Source organism: Procambarus clarkii, chromosome 28 (assembly GCF_040958095.1).
Source record: "Procambarus clarkii isolate CNS0578487 chromosome 28, FALCON_Pclarkii_2.0, whole genome shotgun sequence".
Lineage (NCBI taxonomy): Eukaryota > Metazoa > Arthropoda > Malacostraca > Decapoda > Cambaridae > Procambarus > Procambarus clarkii.
Window position 1 is genome coordinate 28,958,786 of NC_091177.1, and position 16,465 is coordinate 28,975,250.

Sequence of the window (16,465 nt, forward strand, 5' to 3'; positions counted from 1 at the left end):
TTTCTCTGATTTTTTTTGCACCATGCCGGTCTGTGGGCCGTGTATTTTTCGTTACCCCAGTGACCCATGCACAGGCATCGCTAATGGTCAATGACGTCACCAGTTGTCCGCTCAGTGACCATGCACAGGCACGTTCAAGGAGATTAAAATGCCGGTCTATGGCCCCAAGGTTTTCTCGGATTTTTTCTCTATGCCGGTCTATGGCCCCTAGGTTTTCTCGGATTTTTTCTCTATGCCGGTCTATGGCCCCAAGGTTTTCTCGGATTTTTTCTCTATGCCGGTCTATGCTACGGCATGCTATGCTACGGCAAAAAAAATGCTACGAGTATGATGCAATATTGAACCAAGATTCGTGTATCAGAGGTTAGGTCCAGGGAGGTTGGGTTGATGCATAAACAACACCTTCCCATAAATACAATAAATTTGAAGTTAGATAAAGGGAGGTTAGGCCCAGGACGGCTGGGTTGATGCACAAACAACACGTTCCTCCCATATTTACGATAAATTTGAAGTTAGATAAAGGGAGGTTAGGTCCAGGACGGTTGGGTTGATGTGTAAAAACAAAAACACCTACCCAACAATATAGCTATAATATTGAACACAATTCCAAGTTTTAAAGGAGAGGGGCTGTTAGGTCCATATCCAAAGCATCACTTTTCTATGATTATGGTTACAATGTTCAACAAAGAACCTAGTAGGATAGGCACAGTGCGGATAGGTTCATATCCAAAACTTCAGTTTTCGAAGAAAATAGATAAAATATTCAACAAAGCTCCAAGACTCTTGCAGGTTAGGCACGGGCATTTAGGTTCATATCCAAAAACATCACTTCTCTGAGTATATGTCGTATCAGAGGTCAGGTCCAGGTTTAGATGGAATGGGTGAAAATGTGGGTAAAATGGGTTTTGGCTGTGCTATGATACACAACATTTAGGCATATTTGGTGGAAGTTGTCTCCAATTTGGTGGCGATAGCTTAAATTTCCCCAACTTTAATCAAATCTGCTAGGTCAGGGTTAGGTAAGGCTATGTAGGGTAGGTTGGAATATGTGAAAACTTGGCTAAAATGGTCTTTGGCTGAGCTATGTAACAAAACATTTTGGGTATATTGGGTAAAAATTGTCTTAAATTAGGTTAAATTTAGGTAAGCATAAATTTCACGAACTTTAATCAAATCTAGCTTGGGATATGCTAGGCCAGGTTAGGTAAGGCTGTGTAAGGTAAGATGGAATAGGTGAAAACTTGGGTGAAATGATCTTTGGCTATGCTAAGATACAAAACATTTGGGTATATTCGGTGGAAATTGGTTTAAATTAGGTTAAATTTAGGTGGGAAAGGCATAAATTTTGCCAACTATAATCAAATCTGACTTTGGATATGCCAGGAGAGGCTAGGTAGGGTTGTCTAGGGCAGGTTGGAATAGGTGAAAACTCAGGTAAAATGAGCTTTGCCCGTGCTATGTTCCAAAACATTTTTGGGTATATTTGGTGGAAATTGTCTTAAATTAAGTCAAATTTATATGGATAACTTAAATTTCGCCGACTTTAACCAAATCTAGGTTTGGATATGCTAGGATAGGTTAGGTAAGGTTGCGTAGGGTAGGATGGAATAGGAGAAAATGTAGGTAAAAAATGGGCTTTGGCGATGCTATGATACACAACATTTGGAAATATTTGGTGGAAATTGTCTTAAATTAGGTAAAATTTAGGTGGGAATAGCGTAAATTTCATCAACTTTAACCAAATCTAGGTTTGGATATGCTAGGTTAGGTTAGGTGAGGTTGCGTTGGGTAGGATAGAATAGGAGAAAATGTAGGTAAAAATGGGCTTTGGCTGTGCTATGATACACAACATTTGGGTATATTTGGTGTGATTTGTCTTAAATTAGGTCGAATTTATGTGGGATAGCTTACATTTCCCTGACGTTCACCAAATCCAGGTTTGGATATGCTAGGTTAGGTTAGGTGAGGTTGTGTAGGGTAGTATGGAACAAGAGAAAATGTGGGTTAAAATGGGCTTTGGCAGTGCTATGCTACACAACATTTGGGTATATTTGGTGGAAATTGCCTTAAATTAGCTCGAATTTAAGTGGAATAGCTTAAATTTCACCAACTTGAACTAAATCTAGGTTTGGATATGCTAGGTCAGGTTAGGTGAGGTCGTGTAGGGAAGGACATATGTAATATCTTAGGGGTAATGAACTAGCATGTTTATGAAACAGTGTAAATTTTCCTATTTAAGGTTCGAGCTATATGGCAGACTCATGCAATGTATGGACAGAGGCGACATAGGCTTGTATGTGAGGATATGGGATGCTCATATTTAGTTAGTTTAGCTTTTGCTAGGTTGAATTTAGTCAAATTTGTGCAGTATAAGTATATTTTTGATAGATTTAGACGAATTTAAGTTTTAACAGGATGCATTTTGATAAGATATAGCAAATTTGCCTCAAATTATCATAGAAAATACCGATTTCACCTAACCCCACCTGCCCTAACATAACTAAGGCTAGAACAAATAAGTCTGTTAGACGGTTTTCATAAATACATAAATATGGGTGGTCTGATTGGAGAGGATGTAACAAGGAAGGTATTAATAAGACATTAAAAACAGTGGACATATGTTAGATAAATAGTTTAGCACTAATAATGTTGAAATTTTAATGGAAAAAGAATGTGTTTTATATCGAGCTCATCGGAAGTCATATGTACCATTTTTATATGTGAAATTCTGACTTTTAGGGGGTTGGTTAAACTCAGCATATTATAATTAATGTCCTAAATATACCCAGAAAAATATCATGCAAATTGTGTATTGTTTGACCTAGTTGGTTGTGTTTGTATTTGTACATATATAGCACAATTAATATACTTGTGTATTAATTGTGCAGATTATGTATTTTGCATAAGTTGTATGATTATTGCAATTATGTATTGATTATATTTCCATAAATTGTTTATTGTTTTGTGCAAGTTGTATGTATTAATTGTATATGTTTTGTATGTGTATTTGTGGAAATAGTTGTGTATTTAATGAATATGTGCTAGTTATGTATTGTTCGTATTTTGGTAAGTAGTGTATTGATTTTATTTTTGAACAAGTTGTGTAAATGTAGCAATTGTATTTGTGTAAATCGTGTATTTATGCTAGTTGTGTATTTTCATATTTGGGGTAGCTATGTATTGTACGTACTTGTGCTAGATATGTATTTGTGCAAGTTGTGTAATAATTATGAAAGATGTGTAATATTTGTGAAAGTTGTGTATTAATTGCGCATGTTGTGTAATTGCATATGAATGAATTGTTTATTTATACCTTTGTGCATTGATTGTCATTGTGCAAGTTGAGTAATTATATAGCAAGTTTTCTTGTATTAATTGTGAAAAGATGTATAATAATTACACAAATTCTGTGATAATTGTCCATGTTTTATAATAATTTTTGTGCTAATAGTGCATTTATGTAAGCTGAGTTTTTAATTTGTTGAAGTGGAACTGGTGCAACTGTATTTTTGTGTGCAAATTGTGTATTTTGTGTAAGCTCTGTAATCTGAAAAAATAGATCTTTATGGTGTAAGTGTATTTTGGTTTATGAGACAATGTATAGGTATTTTGTGAAAATTATGTATATGAAATTGTGTAATTTTAGTGAAAGCGCATTTTTTATTATCTAAATGCATAAGCGTTTTGAAATATTTGTGCAAATACCATACTTTGTGTAAATGTCATACTCTGAGCGTACATGCAATATTGTGTAAATGGTATATTTTTGTGTGCAACTGACATATTTTGTATGTAAATGTCATATTTTTTGGTGTGATGGTATATTTTGAGTGTAAATAATATATTTTGTGCATAAATGACATATTTGGTGTGTAAATGCTGTATTTTCTGTGTATGACATAAATTACATCTGATTAATGGGGGAAATGGGGGCAAAAAACTTGGCTATTCTCTATGAATGTATGGGATGTTGAGTATGTGTAGGTAAATATGATTGTATTCGCGAGTGTTGGTTTAGAAACAAGTTAGCTGATTTGCGTAGCAAGAGTAGGATTTTTTTGAGGTGTAGAAATGATTAGCCTATGAATATAGTGGCTAGCATCCAGCTGAGTTGCTAGATGGATGAATTGAGGTGCGACATTTGGATAGCTATTTGATGGATGTGAGGACAGTTGACTAGCCTATGAACAAAGCTACTAATCCGCTTTGCTGCCAGATGTGTGGTAACTACTTACCTGGTTGATACCTGGTTGATGGGGTTCTGGGAGTTCTTCTACTCCACAAGCCCGGCCCGAGACCAGGCTTGACTTGTGAGAGTTTGGTCCACTAGGCTGTTGCTTGGAGCGGCCCGCAGGCCCACATACCCACCACAGCCCGGTTGGTCAGGCACTCCTTGGAGGAATAAATCTAGTTTCCTCTTGAAAATGTCCACGGTTGTTCCTGCAATATTTCTTATGCTTGCTGGGAGGACGTTGAACAACCGCGGACCTCTGATGTTTATACAGTGTTCTCTGATTGTGCCTATGGCACCTCTGCTCTTCACTGGTTCTATTCTACATTTTCTTCCATATCGTTCACTCCAGTACGTTGTTATTTTTCTGTGTAGATTTGGTACTTGGCCCTCCAATATCTTCCAGGTGTATATTATTTGATATCTCTCTCGTCTTCTTTCTAGTGAGTACATTTGGAGGGCTTTGAGACGATCCCAATAATTTAGGTGCTTTATTGCGTCTATGCGTGCCGTATATGTTCTCTGTATTCCCTCTATTTCAGCAATCTCTCCTGCTCTGAAGGGGGAAGTGAGTACTGAGCAGTACTCAAGACGGGACAACACAAGTACCTTGAAGAGTACAACCATTGTGATGGGATCCCTAGATTTGAAAGTTCTCGCAATCCATCCTATCATTTTTCTGGCTGTCGCAATATTTGCTTGGTTATGCTCCTTAAACGTTAGGTCGTCAGACATTATTATTCCCAAATCCTTTACATGCTGTTTTCCTACTATGGGTACATTTGATTGTGTTTTGTACTTTGTATTATGTTTAAGGTCCTCATTTTTACCGTACCTGAGTACCTGGAATTTATCACTGTTAAACATCATGTTATTTTCTGATGCCCAGTCGAAAACTTTATTAATATCAGCTTGAAGTTTTTCAATGTCTTCTTGTGGATTATAGTACGATATCTAGCTATAGGGTTTCATAATTGCTGTTGTGTATAAAACTATAATAAGAGCTATTTATTAAAACTATTATTGTAAACTAATACTTTAGGTGGGATCCTTTGGTTGTTTTAAGCATAGGGTATATGAATAAGATTGGGTGGAAATATATAGGAGCTGCCTCGTATGGGCCAATAGGATGTTGTTGTTGTTATAGATTCAGCTACTCGGAACACGTTCCAAGTAGCACGGGCTATGGTGAGCCCGTAACTTACCTGGCACAGGAGCGGGGCAAGAAGCACGGGCTATGGTTAGCCTGGGCCAATAGGACCTCTGCAGTTACCTTTATTCTTATGTTCAGCTCACCTGCTATGCTGCCAGATGTACGATTCTGCTTAAATTGCAGTACAACATTTTGGCATCTATTTGAGTTTTGAACTTAACATTGCATAATGAATGGTTATAGTTGCGGATGGCTAAAATGCATATTCTAAATCCTCTGATTAGGTTAGGTTGGGGATGGATAGTCTAGCCATTTTTGAATAATAATATCATCAAATACACATGCCAGTAGGATGCCAAAGGTCGCATTGGTTATCTGGTGACGTCATACATAGTTGACCAGTCAGGTGCTGTGATGCCTTGACACTTATACGCTAATGGCCAACAATACCTTATCCCGATACCTGAGGTCGCTTTTCGCGACGTCGATAAACATCAACAACTGGTCTGTAGAATGTATTTGTTTGTTATATATAATAAGTTAGGTTAGGATGGTTTGATTGGGTTTATGAATATCAGAAAATAAGAGCAATGAGCGAAAATACGAGCCAATGTAGCTGAATATCGACTCTGATGAAGCACAGAGTACAGTTGAGGTATTAAGCCTGATTAAGAGTTCACACTTATGTGTGAACCTCCTGGGGTCCGCATTTAGCATGTTGGCGCCTCGCGCCGCATTAGGAATGATGACGTCAGAAAAGCAGGTAATTGCAGAAGGCCTTATTTCAAAACATGAGAAGCTTGCTTTTACTGAATGAGTATTTTTGATTTGTTATATGCTACAGTAAGGTGTGGGAGGTATGTTTTGAGCAAATGTGAGATGTGTATACGGTTAGGGTCAATATTGGATTACTACTGAACTTGCAGTGAAATTGCAAATGCCCAAGGCTCTGTTTTTTTTCATATATATGACCGATAGCGGTTTTCATTTTTATTTTGCCTATGAGAAATAAACGATCCTTCAAGGGAGATTGTCAAAGCTTAAATTACATTCTCTAGAAAGACGAAGAAGAAATAGGGGTGACATTATAGAGGTGTGACTGAATGGTCATAGTAAAGGGGGATATTAATAACCTATTAAACGTATCAACATGAAACAGAACAGGAATGAATTGGATAAGTTTTACATTTAGGAAAAAAGACCTGGGTAAATACTGGTTCAGTTACAGGGATGAACGTTGAGATACATGGTATTTCATTCTCTGTGTTGCTCCCCCTTTGATACATGTAATGGGTGATGGTCGAAAGTAAATATGAAATTTAAAATAGACTAGGGATGATGGTTTCAGGGGTCACTGTTGTAACGCAAAATACAAAACTCATAGACTGGCTTTTTAATCCCCTTGAACGTGCCTGTGCAGGAATGCTGCGCGGCTTGCTGGTGACGTCATTGACCATTGGCTATGCCTGTGCATGGGTCCGACCATGAAAGAAAATTTGAGAAAACCCTGGGGCCAATGACCGGCTTTTTAATCCCCTTTAACATGCCTGTGCAGGGTCACTGAGCTAACGAAATTTTGGGGTGACTGGAGGCGGCCGTTTAATCCCCTTGAGCGAAAATGGCAGGAGCCAATGACCGGCATGGTGAAAACATTTTTGGGAAAACCCAGGGGCCATAGACCGGCATAGAGAAAAAATCCGAGAAAACCTTGGGGCCATAGACCGGCATAGAGAAAAAATCAGAGAAAACCTAGGGGCCATAGACCGGCATAGAGAAAAAATCCGAGAAAACCCAAGGGCCATAGACCGGCATAGAGAAAAAAATCCGAGAAAACCTTGGGGCCATAGACCGGCATAGAGAAAAAATCAGAGAAAACCTAGGGGCCATAGACCGGCATTGAGAAAAAATCCGAGAAAACCCAAGGGCCATAGACCGGCATAGAGAAAAAAATCCGAGAAAACCCAGGGGCCATAGACCGGCATTTTCATCCCCTTGAACGTGCCTGTGCCTGAGCGGACAGCTGGTGACGTCATTGACCATTAGCGATGCCTGTGCATGGGTCACTGGGGTAACGAAAAATACACGGGCCACAGACCGGCATGGTGCAAAAAAATCCGAGAAAACCCAGGGGCCATTGACCGGCATAGGGAAAAAGGTTTGTAAAACCCAGGGGCCATAGTCCGGCATAGGGAAAAAAGTTCGTAAAACCCAGGGGCCACAGACCGGCATGGTGCAAAAAATTCCGAGAAAACCCAGGGGCCATAGACCGGCATAGGGAAAAAGGTTTGTAAAACCCAGGGGCCATAGTCCAGCATAGGGAAAAAAGTTTGTAAAACCCAGGGGCCATAGACCGGCATGGGAAAAAATGAAAATTGCCGGTCTATGGCCCGGTTTATACTACTCTCTACCACATGATATATGTGAACGGAGTCCTGTACCAGGTGTAGAAATTGATGTCCTGCTGCTTGCGATGTTAGATATACCCAGTCCAATTTCTCGTAGTTAATATCGCCCATTATAGGAGGTTTTTGTTTTTGACGCAGTATTGACCACATTATACAGATCAGTAACTTTCTCTGCTACTGCTGTGTCAGCCCTGTAGCATAATCCTACTGTCAGTATGTTACCTTCTTGAGCTAGTATATTACACAATACAGACTATGAGGATCCCATGGTGTTCAGTTCCTCATTGGTGGTTGTAGTCAGGTTCTCTTTCACATAAAGTTGTGAAAGATGGCACCCTGCCTTGTCTCTTCAGATGGCACCATGCCATCTGAAGATGCAAGGTGCAACTTTATTACTTTTTGCTCAATTTCAATTAAATGTCTTTGACAAAATAGAAATTGTATGGTCTCCTACTGGTAAAAGTTTCCTCATTGTAAAATATTTACATTTTTTTTACTTTTTAACAAAATACTATTTTCAAAAATTAAAATCTATTGACAATTTACATTTGTATATATATTCCATTAAACTATTATAATAGCATCTGATATTGTTTTCAATTATATAAAACTATTCACAATATATGTTTGGTTTCTGTAAAAAAAATCATGCATACCCCAAAATTTGAAGTAAATTTACATATACGAAAATTTAGACCTCTAAAGTATCTGTGGAAATTGAATTTATATGTATGGATATTGTTGAGCTGGAAACATTGCAAACAAATTGCAGGAATGATGAGAATCTTCGGAAATTGAGCAGTAAAATAGGGTCTGAAAATGTAAAAAAATATTACCTAGGAAAAATGAGAAGTCAAACATTAAGGCTATGGTTAGGGGCGTTTCTAGTTTATAAAGTTGCTTCTAACTTCCAATCCCTATTGCTGGAGATGTGTATTCGAATATGTCAAAGTTCAGCTAAATATCTTTTGAAAAAAATAATTAAATACAAATTATTATGTAAATTTCGATACATTTCTGTTTATATTCACATATTAAATAGTTTTTACCATATGTTACTGCATTTATTTGATATCGAATAACATTATTAACCCTTTTGTATCATTTATTAACTTCCATAATCCTGCTAGCAATAATAATTATTGGAAATAAAAAGATCCTCGGTAGAAATGACAAATTTAATATGCATACGATTCGTGATTATTTACCTTACAATTCATACCACATAAATATCCATTATGAATTGAGGAAAATATTTCAGTGCTGAAATTAGATAAACAGTAGTATGTGCTGAGTTAGACATATTGCGCCTAAAGATGTCACCTTGCGATACTGGTTTGTTAGTATTATTATTTGTCAGGTAACGTAATACTGGGTATGCCTTCCATAATACATATATACAATATACAGTTATCATTAATATTGTACATATAAACTAACGAGTTATGAAGGGAGAACACAACATCAAATGCAGCACGCTATAATAGGACATCCTTCCAAGCTAGGTACTGGTCACACTTTCGTGCACCCCACCACCTCTCTCTTGCTCCCACTTGATTGTTATTCTTTTATATAAATTCGATTTTTCAACAGAAATTACTACTACCAACTACACTGTGCTGCCTTGTGGATAGGGAAATCAAAGGACACGCTCTTGCCTTTGCCATAGAAAGCCTGCTTACCCGAGAAGCTAAAGTCAAATTCCAAGGAAAAAATCGACCTCAAAGAGGTTGGAAAATGGAACTCCGTAGGAAGGAATACTAAGCCCCTTCCTCTTCAACTGTCTCATGGAACAATTCATGAGCTCAAGCTACCAAAAGCAAAACTTCTTAAGTATGCAGACGACTTTGCGGTCATCATCAATGGCAAAGGCGCAAGGAACCATGCACAAAAATGCCTAGATATTATCCGCAGGGAAGCGGAACGCATAGCAGTGAAAATAAACAACAATAAAACAAAAGCAATGGCCGTTAAAATGAGAACTCAAAACATCAGACTTGCTATACAAGGACATGAAATTAAGTGGGTTACCTCTTTTCAATACCTAGGAGTCATAATAGACAACCAATTGAAATTTACTCAAGAAATTGAATATCTTCGGCAACACTGTAAAGCCAGAAACTCAGCTTTGCGCTTCTTGACAAGTCTTAGAGAGGATGCATCTCTACCAGTACTCAAAATGTACTACGTTCAAGCAGTTAGGTCACTCATTGACTATGCTACCCCTGCTCTTACATCCCTCAGTGATAACCAATGGGAGAAACTGGAAGTGTCTCAAAATGATGCTCTCAGAACAATGCTGGGAGCACCTATATGGACGCGTAGAGTGAACCTTAGAATGGAAACCAATTTACCAGCATTAGAAAACAGGATGAAACAAAGGATAGCCACCATAACAGCAAAACTTATTGGAACCACCGCCAGTCTGTCAATAAAAGACAGCATACAGAGATCCTTTCAGAAAAACCTTATATATAGAACAAGCACATGGATGGATAATCTGGTCAAGATTCGAGAGAAAGTGGACCTGAAATGGACCATTAAAAACAAAGGGGAAGACAGACCATATCAACACTTTCGGCAGCCTCCTCCATGGGAAGAATCGAATCTAAGGATAGTCATTGAAGGATTACCATTTTAAAAATCAGCATGTGACTCGCAGAGGCTCAAGGAAGTAATAAAACAACAAATGGAAATCATCTCAGACCTACAACGACTCACATCTTCACAGACGGATCAGTTGATCAAGAAAGAGGTTCTGCTGGGGCAGCAGTTTACACTACCAACCATGAAGCTTACTGGAGCATGAAGAGTGGGTGCTCAACATTGCAAACAGAATTATATGCCCTGAAGGAGGCAATAAACTATACAATTGAGAATAATTTACATGATGTCATCATTCATACCGACTCTAAATCTTCGCTCCAGGCATTGTTATCCAGTCAGCACAGAGATAATATACAACTCCTCACAGAAATTCAACATATAGGAAAAGAAACCATAATTTAGGGCTGTCAATCACCCTAAATTGGATACCAAGTCACATTGGCATAGACGGTAATGAAAAGGCAGACTCACTAGCAAAAACTGCCACTGCTCTATCTGGTGTACAAGTTCAAATACCTGAAAGGTTTTCACAGATTAAGGAGCAAATCAAGAAGAAAATATTCTCAACTATCAAAAGTCGCCCCAGAGCCAAAGTAGCGGAAGGAAGATCCACTGCGATATGGTACGAAGAAGCCACTGGTTACTCCTCATTCAAGCCTGGCAAAAAGATATCCAGAGACATTGCAGTAGCCATACACAGACTCAGACTTGGTTACAAGTGCTGCTGGGAGGTAATGAACCCAATAGTTAAAGAGTGTCACATCTGTGAAACAGAAGTGGAGGCCCCACTATTGCACTACATACTGGAATGTGAAGCTACTGAAGCCCTGCGCATCAAACTCAACATTAATCCAACGACAGCAGCTGCATTAGATGCACATTCCACCGCGACTACAATGATTAGAAAGCCGTTGAGAAATGGAACTCACTAGTGAGCATTCTGCATCTACATCCGTCACCAAGATAATGTTAATAAAACAAGACTAAAACCAGTGCACTAAAACAGAAGCGATAAACAAACAGGGAAAAGGAGGAATCCCCTCCTCCATTTCAAACTTAGACCCAAATATCACAGAAACAGGGTTATCGCGAATAACCGAACCCAATTACGGGCTCACCATAGCCCGTGCAACATGGACACTTCGTTCTGAGTAGCTAAATCTGAAACAACAACAACAAGAACATAAATTACGCCTTGCTCTTGGCTTGATGATGCAAGAGAACAAGAAAAAAATTGATTAATTTTACACAGTTTGCACCTGACTGAATCTAATTGCATTATATAAGGGTTAAAATTTTGTCGTTTGTTTTTTTCTGTAACTGACATTGCTCTCCATCATTGTAAATCAATAACCACAAATTACCTAAATAAGTAGTTACCATATTCCCAAATTCGAAATATACAATAATTTATCTCTCTCCCACAAAAAAAAAAAAAAAAAAATAGGAACTCACATAAAATTTGTAGTGTCAGCCAAAACCTGGATCACTTTGGCGAAGGGACTGAGGAACTCGAGTCTCTTTCTTCCTGGGGCCTTGGGATCATCGACCATCACCGCTTCATGACTTGGATACGTTTCTGAGATAACCACAAGATTTGGGCCACTGGATAGCCTGTGGGAAGAGGGCAGTCTTTAAGTGGAAAATATCTCCGTTACATTACCTACTACAGCAACACTTAAATGAGATGACAAAAAAAGGACATGTGTGCCATTACAATAATATTAAAATGGAAATATCGTAATTTTTTCAAAGTGAAGACTGCCTAGCTCTCCTGCCCATAAAAACAACACATGACACATCAGCCATGGTGGAGGGTGAGAAGATCTCTGTCCAGGACACAGGGTGGGCTGGAGACCACCAGAAAATAGTACGTATTGCTCTCCTGCAATTGGACATCCTCTGGCTTAAGGCCTTGGTCATGAAATTGGTCCAAAGTATGCTTTTGAAACACGGTTTCAAACAAACTACGGAGACTCGAAAGACAATTGAGAACAGGTTCATGAAATTTGAAAAAAGAAATATCCTCACCTTCAAGAACGCAGGGCAGGAAACACCCTCATAAAAAACAGGTAGAGTCCAGTACTTCTGAAAGCGATCTTGATAAGTCAGTTTCAAGTATACCAAGATCCTCAACTCCAATTTTAACTGCCATGACGAGTTCATTTGACTTTACCTCCATGGATGCAACGGTAATATCAACAAGTTCCAAGACTAAGAAAAATAAAGATCCTGCAGTGAAATGTGCAAATGCTGTGCGCAAGTTTACAACACCTGCAATGCGTTGCAGCAACCAAAGGCATAGACACTTTGCTATTACATGATACCTTGCACCGAGACAGATTAAAAGCAAATATCTCAAACTATCGAAGCTTCTTCCTTCTATTGGCCTACGGCCAATTCAGGGGATGTGCCATCTATGTGAAAAGGGACCTGAACCTCCAAGCTCAGCCCACCAGATTGTCTGCCAAGAACAGAGGTGATGAGAGTATCCATTGAACTAAGACACGACAAACTTGAAGTGGCCAATGTTTACAGGTCTCCACGTGCTGAGATGGATCTTTCCGTATTATTTGGACCCGCGACCACCTCAAACCCAATACTTTGTGGTAATTTCAATGCCTATTTTCGTTTGCCACTGAGCTCGAACACAACAAATGAGGTCTGCACTTGCATAGAGGATCTGCTAGACCAGATACCTGAAATTCAAATCCTAAACAAGAATGAACCCACCCACATCCAAGGAGACAGACCAGACCTTACCTTCATTTCACCCTCCCTCACAGATGCAGCAAGATGGTCAGTAGAGCCCACACTCAAAAACGACCACTATGGGGTCCAAATTGATTTAAAGTTTTATCTACCCACCCCACCTCCACCTCCACATCCACCAGAAGCCTTGTACTTCGCTATACCAAAATGGGACCGCTTTGAATACTTCATTTCATGGTGGGATAGAAACTACGTTGTTCCCGAAGAAATTAATCAGGCAGAACAAGATTTTGTCAAAACAAATCAATATGTAGCCAACACTCATTTCCACTATAAAACAGTCCACCAGACACCACAAATGTCACTGGTACTATTGCGAACGTGTCAAAGAACTCAGTCATAGACTCAACAGCACAGGGAAGCTATACAAAAAGCAGCCAAGTGACCGCAACAGAACCTTACTTTATGAGGTCAAGGAATATGTGCATGTAAAGATCAGGATGATCAAAGAACAAAAGTGGCTGAAATGCTAATTACTTCTGAATGAACACATCTCTCTTGGAGAGATGTGGCAGTAAATCCACAGGGCCAAAGGAAATAAAACACCAAAAGCCCCACACCCCAAGGATCCTCAACGGGAAGCCGAAGTACTGGCAACCAGATTTGCAGAAAGATCAACCAGTAATCACCTTCCACCAGATGTACTAGCAGTGCAGAAATAATTAGATGAAGATAGGTGGCACAGAATCCTAACAGCATGTGCAGAACCCTCTGACACTTATAACCCTCAGGCACTGGATGAACTGAAATGTGCTAAGAAAAACTCCAAAGATACATCTCCTGCAGACAACAAAATAACCTATAAGATGATTAGGAACCTCGTCCCAGAGGGAGACGCTGCAAACCTAAGGTTAATAGATCTAGCCTGGACTTCTCAAACTAGACCTACAGTTTTGAATATGTCAGACACAGTGACAATCCCAATTGCAAAAGATCCAGGTAATCCAAGGCCCATTTCTATCTAAAGCTATGCCGCCAAGATGGCTGATAGAATGGCACTCAACAGACTTGAGTGGAAAATGCTCAAACTGCGCCAGGACATATATGCTTTTATAAAAAGGGGTTGGCACGGTCAAATGTATTATCACTCTGTTAGCCCACCTAAATGACGGACCAGAAACACTGATATTCCTGGGACATCAAGAAATCCTTTGAACTGGGTAGCACCCCAGCTATTCCTTACTGCTTCATCGACAAAGAGGTAAAAGGCAATCTGTTCTCCTGGACCAAAAACTCTCATAAACAGAGAAGCAAGAGTAAAGCTTCAAGGCACAGTCTCGGAACACAAAAGACATGAAAATGGTACTCTGCAAAGAGGCATTCTCAGGCCCCTACTCTTCAACTGTTTAATGGAAAGAATAATTAGGCTGAAACTTCCACAACACTGCAGGCTGCTAAACTATGCAGACAATTTTGTCATCAGCATAAAAGGAAGGAATGCGGCCTGCCTTGCACCCAAATGCTTAGACAACATCAATGAAGAGGCAAAGCAGATTGGTATAAAACTCAACCCCAATAAGACAAAGGCCATGACCATAAAAAATATTGAAGCCCAACAACCAACTAAAAGTACAGGTTAACCAACCAATAGAATTGGTAGACCCATCAGAATCTAAGAATACTCCTGGACACACACATAAATTCTAAATGCTGAGGTCACTTACTTGAGAGACAGAACGGCGGCCAGGACGGCTATCCTCATGCCACTAATCTTCCTCGCTAGAGACACCAATCTGCAAGTCCTTCGCACATATTATGTTCAGATAGTCAGCTCAGTGATCGACTATGCAGCACCTGCACTCATATGTCTATCACCAGATCAGTAGAAAAAACTTGAAGTAGCACATTACAATGCTATGCGAGCTACCCTGGGAGCCTCTATGTCGACCAGACTTAAAACTCTTAGAATGGAAACATGTTTGCCCTCTCTCCAAGAAAGAATATCTCAAAGAACAGCTACGATTATCAGTAAAATAATTGTTTCCCCAGTACGACAGGCTTTGATGGTTGGACGTGGCCAAAACAACGAAATTTTTAAGCAACCAGAGTGGGAGAAGTCCTTATCAGGTTACAATTAAAAAGCATGATTCATAATAGAGGAGGTGATCATCCACACCCAAACTACACCTGCTCCCAACAGTGGGAGGAGCCTACCTTCAAAACAGTAATAGAACATCTTCCGATTTAAAAGTCTTTCTATGATAAAACAATCCAAACTCACTTCATGGAAAATAAAATGTGCAGCAGCAGGAGCCACCCCACATCTTCACAGACGGATCGGTTGATACAGAATATAAGAGTGCTGGTTCAAGTATGTTTATTGAGACAAGAAAGAAATACATATCAAAGGGATAGAGTAGCTTAGGCTATTTCTACCCCCCCCCCCCTCCCTCCCTCTGAGAGAGTGCTGGTGCTGCTCGCTGCACAGACAGTGAACAGGCGTATTGGAGACTGGGAGGACCAGTATCATCAACCCAAACTGAGCTGTTTGCCATACAACTGGCAATCGCATATGTGATTGCACAAAACACTCAAAATGCAATCACACAGACAAACTCAAAAGCTGCACTTCAAATATTAGGAAAAAAGCAATGGACAGACAACGAGTGAAATAATTACCACCATTTTGTATCAAGGAACAGTAGCTAAAGGCAAAAGACTCAACATATTCTTAAACTGGATCCCATCCCATTTAGAAATCCATTAAATTGGAAGGCCGATGAAACTACTAAATTGGCAACTCGTCATCCAGTTAACCACAGAACAATCCAACTCAGTGTAATGTACATAAAAAAACATAATCACCAAAACACCAGCACACCTCAACAAAGCCCATCTATAACAGAGAGTAGCAGAAGGTTCGCCCTATTCAATAAGGTATCTTTGGGCCACCATGTTAGACAGGTTAAATATCCCGAAAGGAATCCACAGGGAAACAGCAGATTGGTTAAAGACTACGTCAAATATATCAAAAGTATCCGAGTCACCAAGAATTCTATCGAGGTACAGGTGACCGCGAGGGGCGGTCAGAAAGCAAGACACACGCTCGTCCTGGAAGTCAGGACATTCAAGAAGGATATGCACGACCGTAAGAGGGACAATGCAATTAGGACAATAAGGAGCAGGGCGGCACTCCATCAAGTGACCATGAGTTAAGCGAGTATGGTCAATACGCAATCTCGCCAGAGCCATTTCCCATCGTCGGTTACGGTGGTAGGAGGACGGCCACGAGAAAACAACATTTAAGAGTACGTAGTTTGTTACCAGTAACAGACGACTAACAAGCCTGCCAACGGG

General features: G+C 39.6%; 1 protein-coding gene across 1 annotated transcript in view; it reads right to left on the bottom strand.

Moving 5' to 3' along the window:
• Positions 1 to 16,465, bottom strand: part of LOC138369452 (uncharacterized) — a 166,327-nt gene that overhangs the window by 97,956 nt on the left and 51,906 nt on the right. The window contains exon 6 of the mRNA XM_069332699.1: positions 11,852 to 12,010. Within this exon, the coding sequence (XP_069188800.1) occupies positions 11,852 to 12,010 (159 nt within the window). The remainder of the gene's footprint in view (positions 1 to 11,851; positions 12,011 to 16,465) is intronic.